The 23,967-nt window shown below is 32.7% G+C and overlaps 2 protein-coding genes across 3 annotated transcripts in view; both read right to left on the bottom strand.

Annotated features, from left to right (window-relative positions):
• si:dkey-201i24.3 (golgin subfamily A member 6-like protein 7) overlaps positions 1 to 23,967 on the bottom strand; it is a 306,654-nt gene that overhangs the window by 33,718 nt on the left and 248,969 nt on the right. The gene's annotated exons all lie outside the window — the stretch shown is intronic.
• Positions 3,797 to 12,400, bottom strand: cd74a (CD74 molecule, major histocompatibility complex, class II invariant chain a). Its single transcript, XM_051127690.1, has 8 exons — positions 12,214 to 12,400; positions 8,594 to 8,763; positions 8,303 to 8,418; positions 8,156 to 8,207; positions 6,389 to 6,481; positions 6,099 to 6,296; positions 4,368 to 4,382; positions 3,797 to 4,139 (listed from the first exon to the last, which is right to left on the bottom strand). Exons 1-6 carry the CDS (start codon positions 12,285 to 12,287, stop codon positions 6,100 to 6,102), a joined length of 702 nt encoding a protein of 233 aa, XP_050983647.1. The 5' UTR covers positions 12,288 to 12,400; the 3' UTR covers positions 3,797 to 4,139; positions 4,368 to 4,382; position 6,099.

The following is a 23,967-nucleotide window of genomic DNA, read 5'->3' as shown; positions in this document are numbered from 1 at the left end:
AACCAATCATCCAGCCTAGAGGGATCGGCCGGAGGTGTTTTGGGCACGTCCAGACCGATCTCCTTGGCGGCTCGGAGGAGCATAGCCGACAGTTCAGCATCTGTCTCAGACGGGGCGGCAACCGCAGAGGGGTACCGACCCGCCGAGTCGTCAGCCTCATCGTCAGACTCTCCCTCTGATGCTGCAGCAGACATCTCGATCTCCTGGGGAGCGCAAAAGGAGATACCCAGCCCGCTGTACGGGGAGGTATACTGCTTTGGCAGCTCAACGGGACTGCGCGGTGACGCAGAAGTCCGCGGGGCTTTGGGGGCCGACGGAACATTCTGCATAGTCACCTGAATGTCCCCCAAGTGCCTCGCCGCGGCAGCCGAAAAACCTTGACGGCTCAACGATTTACCGCGGGAAAACAACAAGGGGTGCCTACTCATGAATGAGCGGCGGGACTTTAACGCAGCCATGGACATACATTCGCAATGAACGCACGTACCATCCGTGAACGCTGCCTCAGCGTGCTCTCGGCCCAGGCACGTGAGACAGCGATCACGTCCGTCCAAAGAGGCGAGGAAACTACCGCACCCGGAAGCGCACGGCCGGAGAGACATACCGGGAAGATGTCCTCGACAGCCGCGAGAAATTCACTCTTTTGAAATCCCGGTCTGCCCAGGGAGAAACCGCGGCACAACCGTGCACTCAGACGGGGCGCTCGCTGGAGTGCGGGAGGCGTTGATGCCGTGAAAACGGCAGCCCGCAGGATTAGGCTGGCGGCTGCCGAACGCTCTTTTAGATGAAGCTCTTTTAGTAGCTCGGCAGCACGCCAGCAGAGAGAGTGTGAACTCAGGAACTCTTTTACTTTTTTTCTTTTTTTAAATAGCTCAGAAGACGAGGCTCCAAAAGCAAAAGTCTGAATGAGTGGTTGCACGCCGCCTTCTTATATACCCGTGTATACGGGGGAGTGGCTCGGCATGCAAATACCACTCGCCAATGTTCATGAATGTTCATTGGCCTTTTGAATAAGGCTTGGAGATGATTGGACTCTCAAGCGAGTTCCCATATGTAACGTCGTAGTGAAACGACTGAAGGGGAAAGACAGTCACTCTTTATTCCTAAATGAAGCAGCAGTTCGAACGAATCAAATGAATGATATGATTCAGTAATTGAATCAGTCTCTTGCCGCCACCTGCTGGCAGTTATTTAAATCATTTAACATTTCTGTATTAAAAAAAAATTGATTTAAAACATTAATCTCAACAATGAATTTAGGAATATGATTGTACTCCTGCCACCTCTGAGCCTCATTAAACATATGAAAAGGTAAAAACAAAGGTTAAATTCCCCTGTAAATCACTTTAAGGAGTCAAATGTCACCTCATAATGGGAAGCCAAATGTTTTATCAGATTTTTGGATTATTGTTTAGAATGTGCTCCTAAAATTTTGATTGTGCTACTAAATTTTTTAAATTAGGAGCACAAGTGCTCCTAGAAAGAAAAGTAAGTGTAGAGCCCTGATACTACAAATCTCTTGTCAAATCAAGAATTGAAATCAAGAATTGAAAATCGAGTTTCGAATCGAGAATCTAAATCGAATCGAATTAAGAACTTGAAAATCGAAATCGATCGAATCGGAACATCTGAATCGATACCCAGCCCTACTAAATGGTGTTTTTTTTTTTTTTTTAAAATTCAAAAAAGGCCAAAAGTTTTCTGTGATTGGTAGGAGGATAGATTATACAGTTGGTACATTAGTAAAACCATTACGCCTATGGAGAGTCCCGTAAACCACATATCCAAGTGAGTGTGTGTACTTGTTTTTGCTACATTGTGGGGACCAAATGTCCCCACAAGGATAGTAAAACCTGAAATTTTTGACATTGTGGGGACTGGCTTGTGGTCCCCATGGGTACAAAAGCTTATAAATCATACAGAATGAGTTTTTTTGAGAAAGTAAAAATGCAGAAAGTTTTCTGTAAGGGTTAGGTTTAGGGGTAGGGTTAGGGTAAGGGGATAGAAAATACAGTGTGGAGAGTATAAAAACCATTGCGCCTATGGAGAGTCCCCACAAAGATAATAAACCAGATGTGTGTGTGTGTGTGTGCGTGCTTGAGTGCGTGCGTGTGAGAGAGTGTGTGACCAGTGTGGTCATTGAAAATGTGTTCAGATATATATTCTTCACAGAAAATGAGCCAAGGCCAATGAGTTTGAAAAAATAATTAATCGTATAATTTTTCTCTTGATAAAAAATGAAAACGGGTCCTACAGATCCGAACACCATACAAGTGTTAATTGCCAAACTTGTGGTGGTCGATTAACGTAATCATTTACGTGCTGCTGGCTGCCATCACGTTAATTAACGTTGTCTGCAAACAGGTTACAGAATTATTATTGATCATGTAACATTAGTTTAATTTAGTTATAACGTTACACTGGTTTGAGAGTCTGGGATGTGTTGACTTACAGTAGTTTATAAGCTATGATTAGTTGCATAGGCAGTGCATATTACATGTGCTCTGTAAGTGAAAAAAAGTTAGTTATTGCTTGTAAATTTTGCAATATTTTCTTGATACCCTGAGTACCATTTTTTTCAGTTCAGAACCTTGTGGTTTCAGATGGGCTTTGTTGACTGAAGGACACCTAGAAGCCGGAAATGTTTTGTGGCCCATACCTAGTGTGTTAAGAGAAGAGAAGGTTAACCAGTCTGATCTCATCCTTTGGTTTTTTATTTTATTATTTCTCAACATTTTGTTCTTAACAAGTTACATGTCACAAGTTGGTCAGTTGCTTCACATTCACTCTAAAAATGTTGAGTGTTTGAATGTTGTGCTATCCAGCCACTAATTAAATAACAAATTATTGAGGATTCTCTATCATAAGGAAGTGTAGTGTGTTCATTTGTGTGGATAGTATGAAGAGTTCAGATGCAAAAGCCTCTAAGTGCCATCTGAAGTTTTCTTCTAGAATGAAGAAGCTTTTTTATAAAGCTTGTATATTTAAGTTAAGTAATTTCACTTAAATGACAATTAATAGGTCATTTTCATTGCCATTTAAGTGAAATTATTGAACTTAAATATACAAGCTTGATAAAAATGATCATTCTAAAGAAAATTTCAGATGGCACTTAGAGGCTTTTGCATCTGAACTCTTCATATATTTCACATCATTTGGTTTGTTGCAATAGTGTTTTGCATTTAGCTACAATGTGATGTTTGACCATATTTGGTCTTTCTTAATTTTTGGTCTGTACTGTACTGTGTGTTCATGCTACAAGGCAAAATACAGATATTAACTTAAAAGTAAAGCATTCTTGGTGTTTTTGTCATGCTGCAATAGCCTGTTTACACTGATTATATACCAAAATCAAAGCTGATACTGTATGCTAATAGATAAAGGAGTCATTATAACATATTACATGCTTTGAATTCCTTATATATAGCTATGCAGTGTTGGATGGGTCGCTGTACGTGATGCAACACTTATTATAACCAGAGACTTAATATAATAAAGAGACTTGAGACTTGACTTGGACTCTAGCTCAGAGAGTTGTGAGCATCTCTGGTATTTATCGCAATGTAAATAGCACTTTTCCTTGTTTTATTTACTCAATAGTTTTATCTTTACAATATTACATTTATTATGTAAACATTTGTATGTTTATGTGTTTTTTCCTTTTCTTTAAAACACGCAGAGATCATTCAGACAGAATTGAAAACATTACTGTTTAATAAATAATATATTTTGCTGATTTTTCTGGAGCGTGAAAATCATTTTCAAATAAAACAATGACAATAAATCCACACAGTCATGTTTGGAAACAGCATGTGTTTATTATAGTCATAATCACTGTGATATTCATGTTACGTCTAACAACATGCTGTGAGTTAAAATTGAACTAAAACAGAGAAATGCTATCACACAGGAGACTTACTGTAGATATTATTAGAATAAGGGTTAGGCCATTGCTAATATGCTGCGTATGTTTATTTATTTTGAACACAGATCAGAAGAAGAGATCTTCAGTAGGAAGGTTACTGGATTATTCCCATCAAATATCATCCGTATGGAGTGATTGAGCGTCAGGAGCTGAAACTAGTGAGAGCTGATAGGACTGGAGTTATTCTCCTTATCGCTGGATGTGCTGATTCACTCTGGACAAACACAAACATCACTTATCAGTACATCACAAAATGGTATGAACAGATTATCAGAGAAAACACTTATTAAAATTCACGTTTAATTCATTACATATGTGTCATTTGTAATTATATGTAAAATTTACTTGCAATTTCTGAGTAAATATTTTTCAATGCGTATCAATGGTTTAGATGCTCATATTAGAAAAATAATCTACATTTGACCGTAAATTATGCACTCACCGAGAAAATCAGCATCTGTGATTATCCATCAGCAGAGAAATGCATGAAACAAATAAAGAGAAACATGTCAATACTGCTTCATAATACAAGTATCATAATAATATACATAATATAATATAATAATACATATATAAATAATAAAAACTGATATAAAATAATAATAAAAAACGTAAATCTAAAACTTAAGAACCATAAAAAATAAGAACTAAAAATCATAAACAAACATCAGAATTATAAAAAACTGTTAATTATAAAATTATAAAAATAGAATTATGAAAAACAACAAAACCCCTCTATGTATACATATATATAGTAATCATATAAAATAACATAAAAAGCAAATAATATAAAATAATATAAAAAATGTGAAACTAAAACTAAAACAATTAAACAATAAAAAATTAGAACTAAAAAACAAAAAGCATTTGAATTATAAAAATGATCAATTCTAAAAATAGAATTATAAAAAACAACAAAAACCCCTGTGTGTGTATATATCATATAAAATAACATAAAAAACAAATTATATAAAATTATATAAAAAACCTAAACTTAAGAACTAAAAAAAAAACTGTTAAAAATTATTTTAATCATGTAATTTAACTATTTAATATATATATTGGATGGAAAATGTACATTTTATTTTTTTTAAATGTTGCCTTGCCAACTAAGTTAAATATAAAGCTATATATATATATATTACAAATAAAAGCTAATTAAAAAAAAATAATTAAACGAAAGAAAGGGTGAATTAAAAAAAAATATAAAATAAACAATTTGAAAGAAATATAATAAGGCAACATTAAACATCTAAATGAAAATATAAAAATAAAAGCTAATTCAAAATATTAATAATTACTATAACATTATATAAATAATAATACAATATAACTTTAGTTTCTACATGAAAATGACCATGAAAATGTAAAAATAAAAGCTAATTCAAAATATTAATAATTACTATAATATTAAATAATACTAAAATATCACTGTTATTAACATAACAATTTGAATGAGCACAGATATTGATAAATACAATTAGAAATGGAATAATAATACATTAAGGCTAAATAGAAATATAAGAAATGCCATAAATAACAAAATCACATAGTAAAATTAGTTTCTAAACGAGAATAAATATAAAATGAAATATCTCAATGAAAATATAAAAATAAAAGCTAATTCAAAATATTAATAATTACCATAATATTATATAAATAATACTAAGATATAACTTTAGTGTCTACATTAAAATGAATATAAATGAAAATATAAAAATAAAAGCTAATTCAAAATATTAATAATTCCTAAAATACTATATAAATAATACTAAAATATAACTTTAGTTTCTACATGAAAATGAATATAAAATTAAATATCTAAATGGCAATATAAAAATAAACGCTAATTCAGAATATTAATAATTACTATAATATTAAATAAATAATACTAAAATATCACTGTTATTAACATAACAATTTAAATGAGTGCAGATATTAATAAATAAAATTATAAATGGAATAATAATACATTAAAGCTAAACAGAAATATAAGAAATGCCAAAAATAACAAAATCACATAGTAAAATTAGTTTCTAAACGAAAATAAATATAAAATGAAATATCTCAATGAAATCTAAATGAAAATATAAAAATAAAAGCTCATTTAAAATAGTTTTATTTTATTTAAATGTGAGAGCACATTTATTATTGGTCTGTTGTAAACGCTCACCTTAACTGCACTGGGGTCGTCCGCGAGTGCGTGAATTGGGGACCTCTGCGCCGTCTTTATCCACGCACCAGCAGTATCCGGTGCTGTGCCAGCACTGGATGGGCTTATAGTTGCCCTGTTCGTCACACTGAGGCTTGTAGGTGCCGGGCCTCACCTCCCTCTGAGACTCCAGCTGACACTTACTCTGAACCTCAACAGCTGTGGGGAAACACACACACGTGTCACATGGAGATCTGAGCGGATCAGTGCATGCACTGGCGTGCGTGTGTGTGTGTGTGTGTGTGTCTCACCTGCTTCAGGAGTGCTCTTCACATCCTCATCCTGGACCTGCAGCAGTGGCATGCTCTTCATGGGCAGACGCATGGTCTTTGGCAGTCGGAAAGCTTTTCATAGAACACACAGATTTAGATCAATAATAACAGGCAAGATGATGTGACATATTCAGAATATTTATGATGACGTTTATAGTTATACATAGTTTATAGTTGATCATTTTTACTTACATTGAATATTTTTATTCAATTCTATTCTGTAATACTATAATGTATTTATATATTACATATAAATTTATATTTTAAATGTATAGTTTTTTACTTTAGATGAAGCTTATTGACTTTGTACTTTTAATTAAACCTTTCATTTTATTTATATATTTACCCAAATAAAAGTATGTTTATATATCTGTCTTTTTCATTTTTTTGTACCTACTGTAATAATATTATAGATGTATTTTAAAATACAAAAATCACAAAGCAGCATAATACTAAAACTGAAAAATAAAACAAAATAATAAGTAATATTAACATATGAAAATATTGAAATTTAAATATATATATATTATGCAAAATGGCATTAAAACAAATCTTGATGTTGTAAAATTCGAAATATTCGAATGTAACATTAAATTTAAACAACTATAACAAGTATTTATTAAAAACTTGTCAAATTTTTTTATATATCTGTATTTTTTTAATTTTCTTTTTTTTTTTTGTATTTACTGTAAATTATACACTCACTCAAAATATCTGCATTAAACATTTAAAACATTTTTAACATTTTTGAAAAGTTTTCATCCCAAATTGTTATTTTATTTTATTGTATTTCAGATTTATTTTAGTTACTGAAAATTATATTATTATTATTATTATTATTATTATTATTATTGTTATGATTATGATTATGATTGTTTTTTGTTTTTGTTTTTTTTTTTTTTTTTTTGTAGTTGATTTTCTATTAATTTGATTTAAAAAAAGAGAGAAATTATAATTTAGGGAATTTTCATATTCATCATTTGTAAGTTAACTAAAACTAAAACCATAAAAAATGAGTTACCTAAAAAAAAAAAGTTAGCAAAACTTAATAAAGCAATACGCAATACAGTATGTTTTATTTTAGCTTGTTGTCAAGGTAGCACTATTTTATTTAGTTAACATGATGTACTAAAATAACTAAAACTGAAAGTAAAATAATAATAGTAATTAATAGTAATATTGGCATATTTTTTAATAAAAAAATTATAAAACAGCATAATTTTTTTTAATTAAAACAGAAAATACTGAAAATTATTTAAAAATATTATACAAAAAACAAATCTTGATGTTGAAAATGTCTGTTATTTGACATTAACTAACTTATATGTAAAGTTTATTTGACTGTAGCATATTAAATCTAAATGACTAATATCTAAATCATTTATTACATTTTAAAAATTATTTTTAAAAACAACCTTTTTTGATTCAGACCTTTCCCTTTTACATAAATAAAAATATATTTATATATCATTTTTTTTTGTACTTATACACTCACTAACAATATCAGCATGTTTCACTTATTTTTAAAAGTTTTTCATCGTAAATTAAAATTTTATTTTACTGTATTTCAGATATATTTCAATTACTGAAAACCTTTTTTTAGTTTAAGTTTTAGTTTTTAATAACAACACTGGCTCATAATGAAATTCTTGAATTATAAAAGTATTTCAATTTATTTTACTTATAATTAAGATCTTATTGCATTTATTTTTTTTATATTATTTATTTTTTATTATATATATATACCATCAGCTTGTCCGCTGCCCTCTCTCTGGTTTGTATAAACTGGTTGCAGTTTCTAAAAAACAGAAAAAAAAAAAAAAATAAGAATCAGATATTTAAAATGAACCCATTCAGCTCTATTGATGATTATTATTAGCTGTTTAATCTTACAGTGAGAGGAATGCTGCTCTTCTTCTTGGTGGAGGGCTGGTCAGAGGACTCGTCAGAGAAATCCTTCAGCAGCGGCATGCTGTTCATGGGGAGATGCATCGCCTTTGGAGGAGCAGCTGTCGCAACAAACACAGGCAAACCATATGAACATGATTCATTAGCTTTTAAACAAGACTGTAATCACAGGCCCTGAATAATATGCACGAATAATTTGGTGAAATGGCTACTTTTCTGTAAATTATAGTGCGTAATGAATCTGTGTTTGACGTTTAGTTGCTGTGATTCACTCACCGGACATCTTTCTGGTGAGCTCGGTCTTCAGCTTCTCCTGGCCGGTGGTCAGAGCATTGATGTGTTCCTTCTGACCCCAGACGAGGTACGCGGTCAGCGCCTGTCCGGCCAGCAGAAGACAGGCCAGAACCGTCAGTCCGGTCACCTTCAGCGCCTTTGCATTGGAGCTCCTGCAGGGGGAGCCACAGAACAACATCTAAAACATTTCTCATGTTTGTTTGTGTGGGTGTTGGTGATCTTTAATCAAACGGTCATCTGTCTACCACAGAAAGTGTCGTTTCCCCTTAGCATGGGTTTTCCGGTGATGCACGACGTGCCTGTTTTAAATCATTTGAGATCTAAGGGATTTTTTTTTTTTTCCCATTTGATTTAAAAAGAGAAAAATTAATTTAGGGAATTTTCATATTCTTCATTTCTAAGACAAAAAAACCTTCTATGTGAATAATGCAGTTATAATTAAGGGTTAGTTATAATTAACTAAAACCATTAAAATAAAAGACTTGATGTACTAAAATAAAATGTACTAAAATATAATTAAAACTGAATGTACAATAATAATAGTACAAAAATAATACAGACATGTTTTCAAATAAAAATAACAACAGCGTAACACTAAAACTTTGCAAATTGAAACAGAAAATATTGTGATGTATTAAAAATATTATGCAAATAGCATTAAACAACAAACTAAAACCATAAAAAATTGTTCAAATAAAATTTAAGCAAAAACCTGCAATATAAAAACGTATGTTTAAACGTATTTTAGCTTGTTTTAAATGTAGCGCTTATTTTAGTTATTTATTTAGTTAACACGATGCACTAAAATAACTGAAACTAAAATAATTAATAATAATAATATAGACATATTTCTAAATAAAAATGATAAAAATAAAATTGAAAATGTTAACAAAAAGTTAACAAAAACTTGCAATATAAAAATGTGTTTTATTTTAGCTTCTTGTCTATTTATTTATGTATTTATTTCAAAAGAGTGTGAATGAATAAACATGAATAAATGAAAGTGTAAATTTAATGGTTTTAGTTTTTAAATAGTTTATGTTGGCTGGTTCCGGTTTTTAGGAGAACTGAGAATTAAAAAAACAACAACAAAAAAACAAAAAACAAAAATCAGGGTTATAATTGAGGGTTAGTTATAATGAACTAAAACTAAAACCATAAACAATTAGTTAGTTTAAAAAAAAGTTAGGAAAAACTTGCAATATAAAAATGTATGTTTAATTTTAGCTTGTTTTAAAGATAGCGCTTATTTTAGTTATTTATTTAGTTAACATGATGCACTAAAATAACTGAAACTAAAATAATTAATAATAATAATATAGACATATTTCCAAATAAAAATGATAAAACAGCATAACACTAAAACTTTAAAATTAAAAAAAAATTAAAAAGTTAACAAAAACTTGCAATATAAAAATGTGTTTTATTTTAGCTTCTTGTCTATTTATGTATTTATTTCAAAACAGTGTGAATAAATAAACATATGAATAAATGAAAGTGTAAATTTAGTGGTTTTAGTTTTTAAATAGTTTATGTTGGCTGGTTCCGGTTTTAAGGAGAACTCAGAATTAAAAAAAAAAAAAAAAAAAAAAAATCAGGGTTATAATTAAGGGTTAGTTATAATGAGCTAAAACTAAAACCATAAACAATTAGTTAGTTTCAAAAAAAGTTAGGAAAAACTTGCAATATAAAAATGTATGTTTAATTTTAGCTTGTTTTAAAGGTAGCGCTTATTTTAGTTATTTATTTAGGTAACATGATGCACTAAAATAACTGAAACTAAAATAATAATAATAATATGGACATATTTCTAAATAAAAATGATAAAACAGCATAACACTAAAACTTTAAAAATTAAAAAAAAAAAATTGAAAAAGTTAACAAAAACAGTGTTTTATTTTAGCTTCTTGTCTATTTATTTATGTATTTATTGAATTTAATTTAAAAAGAGTGTGAATAAATAAACATGAAAAAAGTGTACATTTAATGGTTTCAGTTTTTAAATAGTTTATGTTGGCTGGTTCTGGTTTTTAGGAGAACTGAGAATTTTTAAAAAATCAGGGTTATAATTAAGAGTTAGTTATAATGAACTAAAACTAAAACCATCAAAAATGAGTTACTTACAATAAAAGTTAGCAAAAACGTCCAGTATATAAAAATGTATGTTTTATTTTAGCTTGTTGTCAAAGTAGCGTTTATTTTATTTAGTTATTTATTTAGTTAACATGATGCACTAAAATAACTGAAACTAAAATAATAATAAAAATAATTAATAACAACAATATAGACATATTTCTAAATAAAAATGATAAAACAGCATACTGCTAAAACTTTAAAATTAAAACAAAAAAATTAAAAAAGTTAACAAAAAGTTAACAAAAACTTGCAATATAAAAATATGTTTTTTATTTTAGCTTCTTGTCTATTTATTTATTGGATTTTAGTTTTAAAAAGTGGAAATAAATAAACATACGAATAAGTGAAAGGGTAAATTTAATGGTTTCAGTTTTTAAATAGTTTATGTTGGCTGGTTCCGGTTTTTAGGAGAACTGAGAATTAAAAAAAAAAAAAAAAAAAAAAATCAGGGTTATAATTAAGGGTTAGTTATAATGAACTAAAACTAAAACCATAAAAAATGATTTACTTACAATAAAAGTTAGCAAAAACTTGCAATATAAAAATGTATGTTTTATTTGAGCTATTTTAGTCAAAGTAGCATTTTTGTTTTAGTTAGTTATTTAGTTAACTTGAATAACTAAAATAACTAAAACTAAAATAATAATACTAATTAATAATAGACATTTCTAAATAAAAATGGCAAAACAAATCACAATACTAAAACCTGATGTACTAAAATAAGTCAAACTGAAGCTAAAAATACCAGTAATTAATCATAATACAGACATATTTTTGAATGAAAATGACAGAGCAGCATAATACTAAAACTTTTAACATTAAAACAGAAAAACAAAACAGCATAACAGAAAAACAGCATAAAAACAAATCTTGATTGTTATATGTCAACAACTCACTTAAATGTAAAGTCTATTTGATTGTAACTTATTACATCTAAATAAATAATAACGGAATATTTTAAAATCATTAAGTATGTGCAAAAAAAAAAAAAAAAAAACTTGTCCAAAGCAGCTTTGTCGCTCTGTTGTCTATTTAATAAAAACAGCCAATCAGTAACGTCAGCGCGTGTGACGTCACCAGTTGCCAAGCAGAGTTTGATTTCCTTCTTCTGATTTCGCCTTTTTAAATTGGAATTTCACACTAAATGAAGTAACCCAAATAAGCTATGTACTAATAAGAGTTAAATGATTATACGTGATCATTAACAATCAATGTTTTTATTGCTTTTGAGCAGGCTACCAAAAGAGAGTTTTGCATGCAAAACAAAAAAAAGTTTCTCAAAGCATTTTAAACCATTTGGAACATTTATGATATATTATAATTATTACCATGCACTATTGTAATGCAATAATTTATACTGTACAAAAAATGATGTCCAACAAACTTTGCGATTGCATTAATCCAAATAATTAAATGAATGAATAAATAAACAAATAAATCAGTACATTTAATTTAATTTAATTTACCCTGTGCTTCGGTTCACGACGTTGTCTTGGCTTGGCACACGCTGGAGCAGCGCCTCGTCCTGAGAATGGTCCATCACTTGCGTGTCTGTTTGTGTGTTTACGTCTCTAAATGTACACACTAAATGGGACTCTCTGTGACTCTCGAAAGGTTTTATGCGCCTGTCAAACCCGCTTTTCAGGACGTCTGCGGCGGAAAGTCCCAGATGTGAAGCTGAACCTGATTCGGGTCGTATTCACATCTCAAATGTGATTGGCTGAGGAGAAGAGCGTCATTAGTTGATGGAGAGACAACCACTTCAACATTTATGTAAACATGAGAAACAACACTGAAAGCGAATATCCCCATTCCTCTTTCAAAAAATCAAATGCAGAATAAATCCGTATTTCAAAGACGGATTTGATACCCATATAAGGTTATTCTTTCTAATAACTCATTAACAGTCAAATAAATCACTGCTCAGAAAACATGCATTCACTATATGACTCAATCTGACATTTCTAATACTTTTATCTTTCTGTCTTGTATTTCTAAAGCCTTTTTAAGAGTTTAAAAGAGTTTCATGAGAAAAGTTTTTAGCAGTCAAACTTATAAAGTTTTACCCAACAGTCTTTACACTGCTGTTAAATATTGAAAGTGGCATTATTGTGAAATAAAAACATAAAGATGATGAAATGTGAGGGAATTAGTGCAGGTTCTGCCAAGATACAACTGATTCTCACGTCCAGTTTCGCTGATTGGACACGACGGAACAAAATTCAGCAGGTTTTTCTTAAAAAAAATATGTTGGTTTTTCCTGAAATGCAGAACTGAGAAATCAGGAATCCGCAAAGAAGAAATGAGGTCGTCAGAACTGATACGACATCTTTTCCAAATGTTAAACGTGAAGTGAAATCAGGTCTTTGATTTGATGTATTTATCAGAAATGATGCAGTCCAGGTTTACAAAAATGGCAATGATTTACTTTAAAAACAACACACGTTTGCAATTGATTTTCTGCACAATTAGCCATATTAGCTATATATCATCATATAATCTTATACCTGAAGAAAAAGAGATCAAACATAACTCATGCACAAAATCACAACAGGTTTTGCAGTTTGAAGAATGGAAAAACAGATCTAAATAACATCGTTAAAAAATCTGCAAAAATAGGGCACAATGTACTATAAGGAAATTTTTACAGGAGCTTTACCCGTATTTTGAATTTTACACTGCATTATGTTGCATTTAAGGGTTAACAGAAATATCCATAAAATTATTGGATAATATCCTGTACATCATTTATTTTATTTTATTTTATTTTATTTTATTTTATTTTATTTTATTTTATTTTATTTTATTTTATTTTATTTTATTTTTTATTTATTTTTTTATTTTATTTTATTTATTTTGCTTTTTAGGTTGCATAAAGAAGACAGATTGAATGCTAAAATTACATTTTAAAATCAAATCCACAGCCTAAAAGAAAATACTGTTTTTTAATGTTATTTAATGTTTTTTTAATAAATACTTAAGTATAAATATATTCCGAATGATGTTGTTATATTGTATTTTATATTTTAGATATTTAGCCTATATTATGTTACATTATTATATTATATTATATTATATTATACACACAACGGATGTTTTTTTTCCATGAATGAGATCATATATAGGTCATATTTATATCTAAATAAATATTGCTATTTATTTATTTATGTTATTTTATTTTTTTTTTTTTTTTTTTAGCTTTTTAGGTTGCATAAAGAAGACAGATTGAATGCTAAAATTACATTTTAAAATCAAATCCACAGCCTAAAAGAAAATACTGTTTTTTATGTTATATAATGTTTTTTAATAAATACTTAAGTATAAATATATTCCAAATTATGTTGTTATATTGTATTTTATATTTTAGATATTTAGCCTATATTGTGTTACATTATTATATTATATTATATTATATTATATTGTATTATATTATATTATATTTATTATACAAACAATGGATGTTTTTTTCCATGAATGAGATCATATATAGGTCATTTTTATATCTAAATAAATATTGCTATTTATTTATTTTATTTATTTATTTAGCTTTTTAGGTTGCATAAAGAAGACAGATTGGATGTTAAAATTATATTTTAAAATCGAATGCATAGCCTAACAGAAAATACCGTATTTTTCAAAAGTTTTAAAGTATTTTACATATATATTTTTTTAATAAATACTTAAGTATATTACCAACTCAAGTTATTATATTGTATTTTTTATTTAGATATTTATATTATGTTTCATTACATTATTATAATTATACTATATTATATTATACAAACAATGGACGTGTTTTTCCATGAATGAGATCATATATATATGATCTCATATATAAATATGACATGAATGGTCATATTTATATCTAAATAAATATTACAATTTATTTATTTATTTTTGGCTTTTTAGGCTGCATAAAGAAGAAAGATTGGATGTTAAAATTATATAATAATAACTAACTAATAACTAAATAAGAACTATTTAATATTGAAAAAAATTAATAATAACAATATAGACATATTTCTAAATAAAAATGATAAAACAGCATAATACTAAAACTTTACAATTAAAACAAAAAAAATTAAAAAAGTTAACAAAAACTTGCAATATAAAAATATGTATTTTTTATTTTAGCTTCTTGTCTATTTATTTATTTATTGTATTTTATTTTTTAAAAAAAGGTGGAAATAAATAAACATGGATAAATGAAAGTGTAAATGTAATGGTTTCAGTTTTTAAATAGTTTATGTTGGCTGGTTTTTAGGAGAACTGAGAATTTAAAAAAAAATCAGGGTTATAATCAAGGGTTAGTTATAATGAACTAAAACCAAAATCATAAAAAAAGTTAGCAAAAACTTACAATATAAAAATGTATGTTTTATTTTAGCTATTTTAGTCAAGGTAGCATTTTTTAGTTAGTTATTTAGTTAACTTGATGTACTAAAATAACTAAAACTGAAACTAAAATAATAATACTAATTAATAATAATATAATAAATTAATAGAATTAATTAATTAATATAATAATACTAATTAATAATAATATAGACATTTTTAAATAAAAATGGCAAAACAAAGCATATAGTAAAACCTGATGTACTAAAATAAGTAAAACTGAAGCTAAAAATACTAGTAATTAATCATAATACAGAGATATTTTTGAATAAAAATGACAGAGCAGCATAATACTAAAACTTTAATATTAAACCAGAAAAGCAAAACAGACAGCTTTGCATAAAGAAGACAGATTGAATGTTAAAATTATATTTTAAAATCAAATCCATAGCCTAACAGAAAATATTGTATTTTTTTTTAAGTTTTAAAATATTAAAATATATTTTTTTAAATAAATACTTAAGAATATTGCCAACTGATGATTTTATTTTGTATTTTATATTTCAGATATGTATTTTATTTTGTATATAGATCTAAATAAATATTACAAATTCTCTTCTTTTTTTCATATTTCCTGATGACAATTAGAGGCTGAATTCTGAAAAACTAAACAAGAAGTATTTCATAATATTTCATAATTGTAAAGTCAACAGAAAGCAAAGTAAACAGAGTGTGTTGTGTTCTGTAAGTGTTCATGTTGCTGAACTGCATTCAAAATCACACACCTACACAAACAAACAAACACATTCGTTCTTCATAATGTGCAAATGATCTTATGCATCACCAATACAAATTTATGTAAAACTGGTCAGTCACATCTTCTCATTTATTTATCATTGACTGTTATCATAATCATCATCAACATAACAGCAGTGACGGTGATGTATAAACAGGGTCCTTGACTTTCCCTCGGCAGATCCTCATATTCCGACAGCAGACGTGTGAATCACCGACCTGACCTTTCCCTCATCGCTTCCTCTTCTGTTCTTCCTCAACAGTTTCCAATGAATTACACGCACAAAAAAGATCGACACAACCTCTTTGACTTATATAAGCATCAAACAAAGATAAAGAACAGGAGCATCTCAGAGTGAATGCAAATTAAACTTTACAGATAGGAATATGAAAATCTGATACTTGATATATGATATTTTCCAAAAAATAAAAAATAAAAAAATCCCAAAATGTGTTCAAATGATGAATTACAATACATGTTGGCCAAAAAAATTGGTGCTTTCATGAAGCAATAGAAACACTTTTCATGTACTGTTTAATGCAGTGCCATCTGTACAGGAATAAAGTTCAACATCAATCTATACTAGTTAAATACCAATAAAGTGGGTCAATATATACTTTTAATCAGTGCTTTTTGATGCACATGACTCAATATAACATTAGGACTACAGTAAAAGAGCTTTTGCTAATATAAAAACAGATTTGTGAGTATTAGTGGAACTGAAGATGTTAGAAACAACAAGAAACACAATCAGGGAAATCAGGAAACAGCTGTGCGAGAAACTGCACTGATGTATTTTCTATAATGCACATGAGAAAGACTGGTCTCTTTTGATTTGTAATTGTGATTTGTATTTTAGATTTGGATTTTAGTCTGATGTTAGTTCATTTTTATTTGTTCAAAGAATTGTTAATTACGTGCTCTCTTTAAAAGATGTTATTTGTACTTAATCACACAAAAGCAACATGATTATGTCATTAACTTTTACATTTTGCAAGGTAAACATTACATTCCTAAAAAAAATTGTAAATGCATACCAAAATGTCATTTATTTTTATTAGAAATGGAATCTTTGAAAGAGTCTCTAATGCAACAAAAAGAATGACGTTCTGTTAGGTTAAATGGAGGATTTTTTTTCGTTATTTGTTGTCTTTACATTCCCCGTGTGCTCAGTTTGACCTAGTTTCTGTCCCTCTAATCACCCTCACCTGTCTGTCCCTCATTAGCTACCCTATTTAAGTTGTGTTCAGTTTACTGTTTGGTTGTCTGGTCTACTTCATCCTTTTGTGTGTTTCCTGCTTGCCTTCTGTTATGGATGTACCATTGTGGATTTAATAAGGACTATTTGCATCTACCTTTATCTTCTTTGTGCGTTCATTCCCACTGTAGAAGACCGAACCTAAAAGTTAAAGTATGCGGCGTGTATCCCCGCGTTTTGTTTTCAGAAGTTTTTCTTTTTGTTTTTGTTCTAATGGAGCTTGCCGTGAGATTCGCAGCTGTGGCATCAGATGAGCCAGGATGTCGCGAGTTTTGTGAGGGACTTCAGCCTTCTCGCCACCACCATCAAATTGGATGATGAAGTGCTGAAGTGCCTGTATAAAATCAGGACTGAACTGGAGGGAAGCAATCGTCCGGTGTCTGGTGAGTGTCTGGTCCCGATCTAAAACACAGCTCGAACCAGAGCTCAGCCAGCCATCACCCCACTTCATGGAGCAGTTTGAGCCCACCACTGATGGAGAGCCAGAGCTTGCTGTGACTGACGAGCCATCACCTAGGAGTGAGACAGAGCTGAGGATCGCTCTGGAGCCAGAGCCCCGATCGTCAGACAAGGTGTGCGAACTGGCTGCTAGACATATGACGATGGATGTGTTAGTAGGGAATGAGGGCGCGGAAGAAAGCTCCGCCCACTGCACTGGCGCTGAGGGTGAGCTGCCGCAGGACTCTGAGGACTTCATCAATTTGGATATATGCAGACATGCTTGTTCTTCTCCCACCTTTGTCTGAACCTCCTGTCTGCCCTGAACTGTCTGCCTGTCACCCAGTGTTGGGAGTGGTGTGTGTGAGCAGCTCCATCTGCTTGGATTTCCCACCTATCCTCCCTCTCCTGCCTCCTCCTGTCATCCCGCTTCAGTTTTGCAACCGCTGACGGGGTGTGCCCCGTCCCTCCATCCCTCCGGCTCTGTCAAGCTCCTTCTTCCCTCTGGCTCCACCTTGGTCCTCTGTCGCTTCGGCTCCACCAGGGCCTTCCGGATCTCCTCAGTCACAGTCTACCTGCTCTGCCGGGCTCCCTCGTCCTTCTGGCTCCGTCTTGGTCTGTCGAACGTTCACTGCCTGGTCCTCTGTCGCTCAGGCTTCATTGCGGCCTTCAGGATCCCCGTCTCTGCCTTGGTCGCAGTCCCCCAGCTCTGCCGAGCTTCCTCGTCCCTCTGGCTCCACCTTGGTCTGTCGTCGACCATCCGCTGCCTTGGGACTCCACTCCACTGGCTTTGCTTTTGCCTCCCTTGGGCTCCGCCGCAATTGGTCAGCCCCCTTGGAGTCATCAGCCCTTCACTGATCATGGCTCCTCCCTCCATCGGCTCCAGGCCATCATGGCTATGGCCTGGGAACTACCTGGCATCTCCTTGGCTCCTCCCTCCGTCAGATCCACTCTGCATTTGGGTTGTCGTCCTCATCCCAGGTGTCTGCCCTCTGCCGGAACTTCCACCAGTCTTGTCTGCCTGCCTTCCTGCCAGCCCTTTGCCATCCCCTGTCACCATCCCTTCTCGGGAGGTCGTGCCTGACGCAAATTGTCAGACCCAGTGACTGTTTGTTGTGTTTACATTCCCCATGTGCTCAGTTTGAACAAGTTTCTGTCTCTCTTTGATTAGTTATCTGTCCTCATTAGCTACCCTATTTAGGTTTTGTTCAGTTGACTGTTTGGTTGTCCGGTCTACTTCGTACCTATGTTTGTTTCCTGCCTGCCTTGTGTTATGGATTTACCCTTGTGGATTTAAAGGAGAAGTTCACTTCCAGAACACAAATTTACAGATAATTTACTCACCCCCTTGTCATCCAAGATGTTCATGTCTTTCTTTCTTCAGTTGATGATAAATTATGTTTCTTGAGGAAAACATTCCCAAATTTTTCTCTATATAGTGGACTTCAGTGGTGGCCCCAAGTTTAAACTTCCAAAATGTAGTTTAAATGCAGCTTCAAATGGTTCTAAACAATCCCAGCCGAGGAAGAAGGGTCTTATCTAGCAAAATGATCAGTCATTTTCAAAACAAATTAACAATTTATATACTTTTTAACATCAAACACTTGTTTTGTCTAAGTCTGCGTGAACTCTGTTTTTTCCAGTTCAATACGGTCAACAAAGTTAACAAACTCCCATCTCATTTTCTTTCCAAACTTCAAAATCATGCTACATCACTGCAGAAGTACAATTAACAAAGTGTTAACAAAGTGAACATGCAGAGGAGATCAAACGCCCTTCACAAAAAAGGTAAAACAGTGATGTAGGATGATTTTGACGTTGAAGAGAACGAGATTAGAGTTTTTCGACATACCCTAACTGTATTGACCTGGATTACAGGGACTATGCATGCGCATCGCAGAGATGAGACAAAACAAGCATTTAAGGTTAAAAAATAAATAAATTGTCAATTTGTTTAAAAAATGACCAATCGTTTCGCTAGATAAGACCCTTCTTCCTCGGCTGGGATCGTCTAGAGCCATTTGAAGCTGCATTTAAACTACATTTTGAAAGTTCAAACTTGGGAGCACCATTGAAGTACACTATATGGAGAAAAATTTAGGAATGTTTTCCTCAAAAAACAAAATTTTCTTAATGACTGAAGAAAGAAAGACATGAACATCTTGGATGACAAGAGGTGAGTAAATTATCTGTAAATTTTTGTTCTGGACTTCTCCTTTAAATGCAGCTTAAAATGGCTCTTAACGATCCTAGCCAAGGAAGAATGGTCTTATCTAGCAAAATAATCAGTCATTTTCAAAACAATTTATATACTTTTTTTTTTTTTTTTTTTTTTTTTTTTTTTTTAGGTCTATGTGAACTCTGTTTTTTTTTTTTCTGGGTCAATACAGTTAGGGTGTGGTGAAAAACTCCCATCACGTTTTCTTCCCCAACTTCAAAATCATCCTACATTGCTGCAGTAGCAACTCAATGCTTACATGCAAATAAACATGCAAACACAGACTATGCATGTGCATCACAGAGATGAGACAAGACACAAAGTTTTGACAGACTTGATATTAAAGAGTATAAATTCATTTTAAACAAAACAATCCTGCTACTTTTTGGCCTAATGTGCTTAGGAAATGTTTGTCCGTCAAAAAAAAAAATAGTTTAACTTTGTATGTATAAACTGTATATTTCATATTTTTATCAAATTTCCTAGTGTCCCAGTTTAAGAACTGTGATTTAAAAAAATGAGAACAGTATGATTAGCCTACTGTGGGACAGTACTTCAGTCAGTCAAAAATATGTGGTGGGGCATGGTTTGTGGGACAAAATTGGTTTCAGGGTTTTAGTGTTATGCAATATTAGAATGCTGTTACTTCAGATGGGGTTATAGATGATGGTCATGGTGTCTTGACATGCAAGGACTGTTTGTTTCCGAAGAGTTAACCTCTGCAGGTTGTTTTTATTAGTGGAGAAGTTCATTTCCAGAATAAAAATTTCCCAATAATTTATTCAACCACATGTCATCCAAGATGTTCATGTCTTTCTTTCTTCGGTCACAAAGAAATGAAGGTTTTTGAGAAAAGCATTCCAACAGGTTGGAGGTCCAAACTGCATTTTCAATGCAGCTTCAAAGGGCCCTACATGATCCCAACCAAGGAATAAGGGTCTTATCGATTGGTCATTTTCTAAAAAAAACCCACAAAAACAAAAATGTATATACTTTTTAACAACAAATGCTCATCGTGCACTAGCTTGACTTCACTCATTATGTAATCACATTGGAAAGGTCATGCACGGTTAGTTCTTCGTCTGTGTACTCTGGTTCAAAAAGGTAGGGTAGGGCAAAAAACTCCATCTCATGTTCACCCTCCAACTTCAAAATCATCTGACATCTTTGTTTTACCTTTTTTTGTAAAGGGTGTTTGACTTTATTTGCACGTTTGCTTTTTAAACAATGGGTCGGTACTTCCGTCCACAATGCGCGTGATCTTTCCAACGTGATTACGTAATGTGTTAAGTCGTGGATGCAGAGCTAGTGCAAGACGAGCATTTGTGGTTAAAAGTATGTGCATTTTTATTGTTTTAAGAAAACGACTGATCATTTTTGTAGATAAGAGCCTGATTCTTCGGCTTGGATTGTGTAGTGCCCTTTGAAGCTGCATTGAAACTGTAATTTGGACCTTTTACCCGTTGATCCAATTTACCTGATTTCCCATGCATGTTATGTGGAGGGCTCCATTGTACATTAGCAAAACTAGGGCTGCCCCCTAATAGTTGACTAACCATTAGATGACAAGAAGAGACTTGGTTGACCAAAATTTTATTAGTCACTTAGTCTGAGGAAAAAATAATCCACAGGAAGTGGTGAAGTCGCGCAGTAACGGACGGCTCGTTATCGGCTGGTCTATGTGGTGACTTCCAAATGCTCACCTATAATTCATCGACCTCAGATAAGGCTTATCATCTTAAATATGTAAGTAGTAGCAACTTTACATGGCTGCTCAATCTAATGTTAACCTAGAAAAATGTGCAAGCTGAATAACAGATGGAGGCACCAGTGTCGTCATTTGCTCTTAAAATACTCTGTCATTTTTGGCCATACAGATTAAAGTAATACATTTTTTCTAATCTGTAAAGACTGTACGTTTATTTGTGTGCACCTACAATAACAACAAAACATTGCGCTTTTGTAAAATAATAACCAAACAGAGTGCACTTTCTGCCATCTCGGTTTCTTACCTTGAACGCGTAAAAAAAAACCTAAACAAATTAACGAAATCTCTGTGTATTCTTGCCTTACAGACATGAAAAATATATATATAAAGTGTGAAATGTCTACTTTCAAATGAACCAATTAAAATGGAAAACAAATATTCTCAGATTATGTAATTCGTATGAAACATGCATACAGGTGCATCCACTACTGCAGAGATGATGATTTAGTGCCGCTGACTCTTAAGATGAAAACAAAGAAAGCTAATTTATCAATTAATGTTAGTGCAGACTCCTTAGTGTTTTTCCCTGACACATTCATAATTGTTACTTCTGCCACTGTGCTGTGGCAAGCTTTATGCGTGAACTTGACTGCTTATTAGACTATTTAGGCTATTAATGATTTATAAATCAATCATATGAATGATTTTATAAATCATTATTATGATTTATACGGTTTATTAATAAACGTGCGATTAGTCGACTAATTCTTAAAATGAACGACTAATAGTTGACAACAAAAATCTTTAGTCAAGTGCAGCCCTAAGCAAAACTTGCTGAGATTATATTTTTGTTAGCTGGGACCTTAACAGCACGCTTCAAGTCATGTTGGAAAGATCATGTGTAAGTTAAACGCACATGAATGCCACCACAAAGTCATAGGCTGCATCCGAAAACAAAAAAAATGCGATCAGAGGACACATTCCAAGGTAGGAAGGCATCAAGGCACATCATCTCCAAAGTTAGCTTGAATTCCTGTCTGATAAGATGCCTTCATCTGGTCGATTTATGAAGGCAACATGGATGTATCCTTCGCTGCCTTTGATATCCCACAATCCTGTGCATTCCATTCTGTGATGGTTGAGCTAAAGAAATAAAGACGGTGTCTGAAAGTTGCATTTGGTGGTTAGTTTGTTTGTAAATGTATATTTCTGACGGTTTGCACTTTTGATGTTATTTCTAGCAAGAAATCAGTGTTATAGTAATTAAATATTTGTTTAGTAATCACCAAAACTCATTCTATTTTGTTGTAGATCATTAAATTGTCATGCTGCCTCAGAAGCCTCTCCACCTCTCAGTTTCATGAGGTACCATTGTGCAAAAATGCTGCCTGCAAAGTCAGCAAGTCAGCTGCCTAGGTTTTCAGATGCAGCCATAATTATGAATAGGAACCTCATTTCTCTTTCACTCAGTCACGTTTGACCTTATGTCGAGTGACGTCAGGGGTCTCACTTGGGAGTCCCAATCACCTCAGAGCTTTAAAAGGCCAACGAGAATTGGCGAGTGGGATTTGCATACCAAGCTGCTCCCCATACATATGGGTATATAAGATGGCGCCGTGCATCCACTCATTTAGATTTCTGCTTTGGAGCCAATCACTTTGTGAGCTGTTTGCTACTACTACTATAAAGAAAAGTTATTTGCTGAAGGAGTTTCTCGGTTGCAAGGACTTCTTTGCATTCAGCGGAGAGTGCCGAGGTCCTTCCCTGGGCAATCCAGCCTAAAAGAGCAATTTCCTACAGCAAGCACAGCCGTTGAGAGTGTCTTTCCGACCGTGTGCTTCTGGGTGCGGTAGTTTCCTTACCTATGACGACAGACACGATCGCTGTCTCACGTATCTGGACTGTAACCATGCTGAGACGGCGTTCGTGGATGACTCGTGCCCACGTTGTGTGCACATGTCTATGGCTACACTGAGGTCACTTTCCTCGGGCTCTACTCAGTCCAGTTCATTGGGTTGTAAAGACTCTCTGGCTGGGTTGGTTAGGGACAAGGGAGACCTGAAGATCACAGTCAGAAATGCTCCACCGGGCCAGCCCCCACGGATGCCCGACCCCTCGCAGCGTAGCCCCGTTGAGTTTCCAAAAGATGGTACTGGTTCATCCCACAGCAGACCCAGTGTCTCTTTCGGAGCACTGGAAGAAGATGTCGATTGCTGCATCAGAGGAGGGGCTAACTTCTTCAGAGGCTGAAGATATAGCCATGGTGGCTGCTCAGTCGGAGTCCGAGGCTAAATTAATGGCCATGCCCAGTGGAGGTCTCTTTCTCCGGTGCACTGGAAGACTGGTATGTTGACTTGTCACGATCCGCATGCAGGTTCATGAAGAGCTCACCAAAATGTGGAAAGCCCAGTACACCTGCCCGATCACATTTGAGCTCTTCCCTCCACACTACGATGGTAGGGTGGCC

The sequence above is a fragment of the Labeo rohita genome, chromosome 14 (assembly GCF_022985175.1).
Source record: "Labeo rohita strain BAU-BD-2019 chromosome 14, IGBB_LRoh.1.0, whole genome shotgun sequence".
NCBI lineage: Eukaryota > Metazoa > Chordata > Actinopteri > Cypriniformes > Cyprinidae > Labeo > Labeo rohita.
Note: the sequence above shows the minus strand (reverse complement) of the source record. Positions and strands in the feature narration are given on the sequence as shown.

Bases quoted from the DNA above. Each gene is read 5' to 3' on its own strand.
- cd74a (XM_051127690.1), bottom strand. From the start codon at position 12,287: ATGGACCATTCTCAGGACGAGGCGCTGCTCCAGCGTGTGCCAAGCCAA. The intron at 8,764-12,213 runs GTAAATTAAATT...CTCCCCCTGCAG, and splicing joins GTCGTGAACCGAAGCACAGG to GAGCTCCAATGCAAAGGCGC. The intron at 8,419-8,593 runs GTGAGTGAATCA...TTGTTGCGACAG, and splicing joins GCTCACCAGAAAGATGTCCG to CTGCTCCTCCAAAGGCGATG.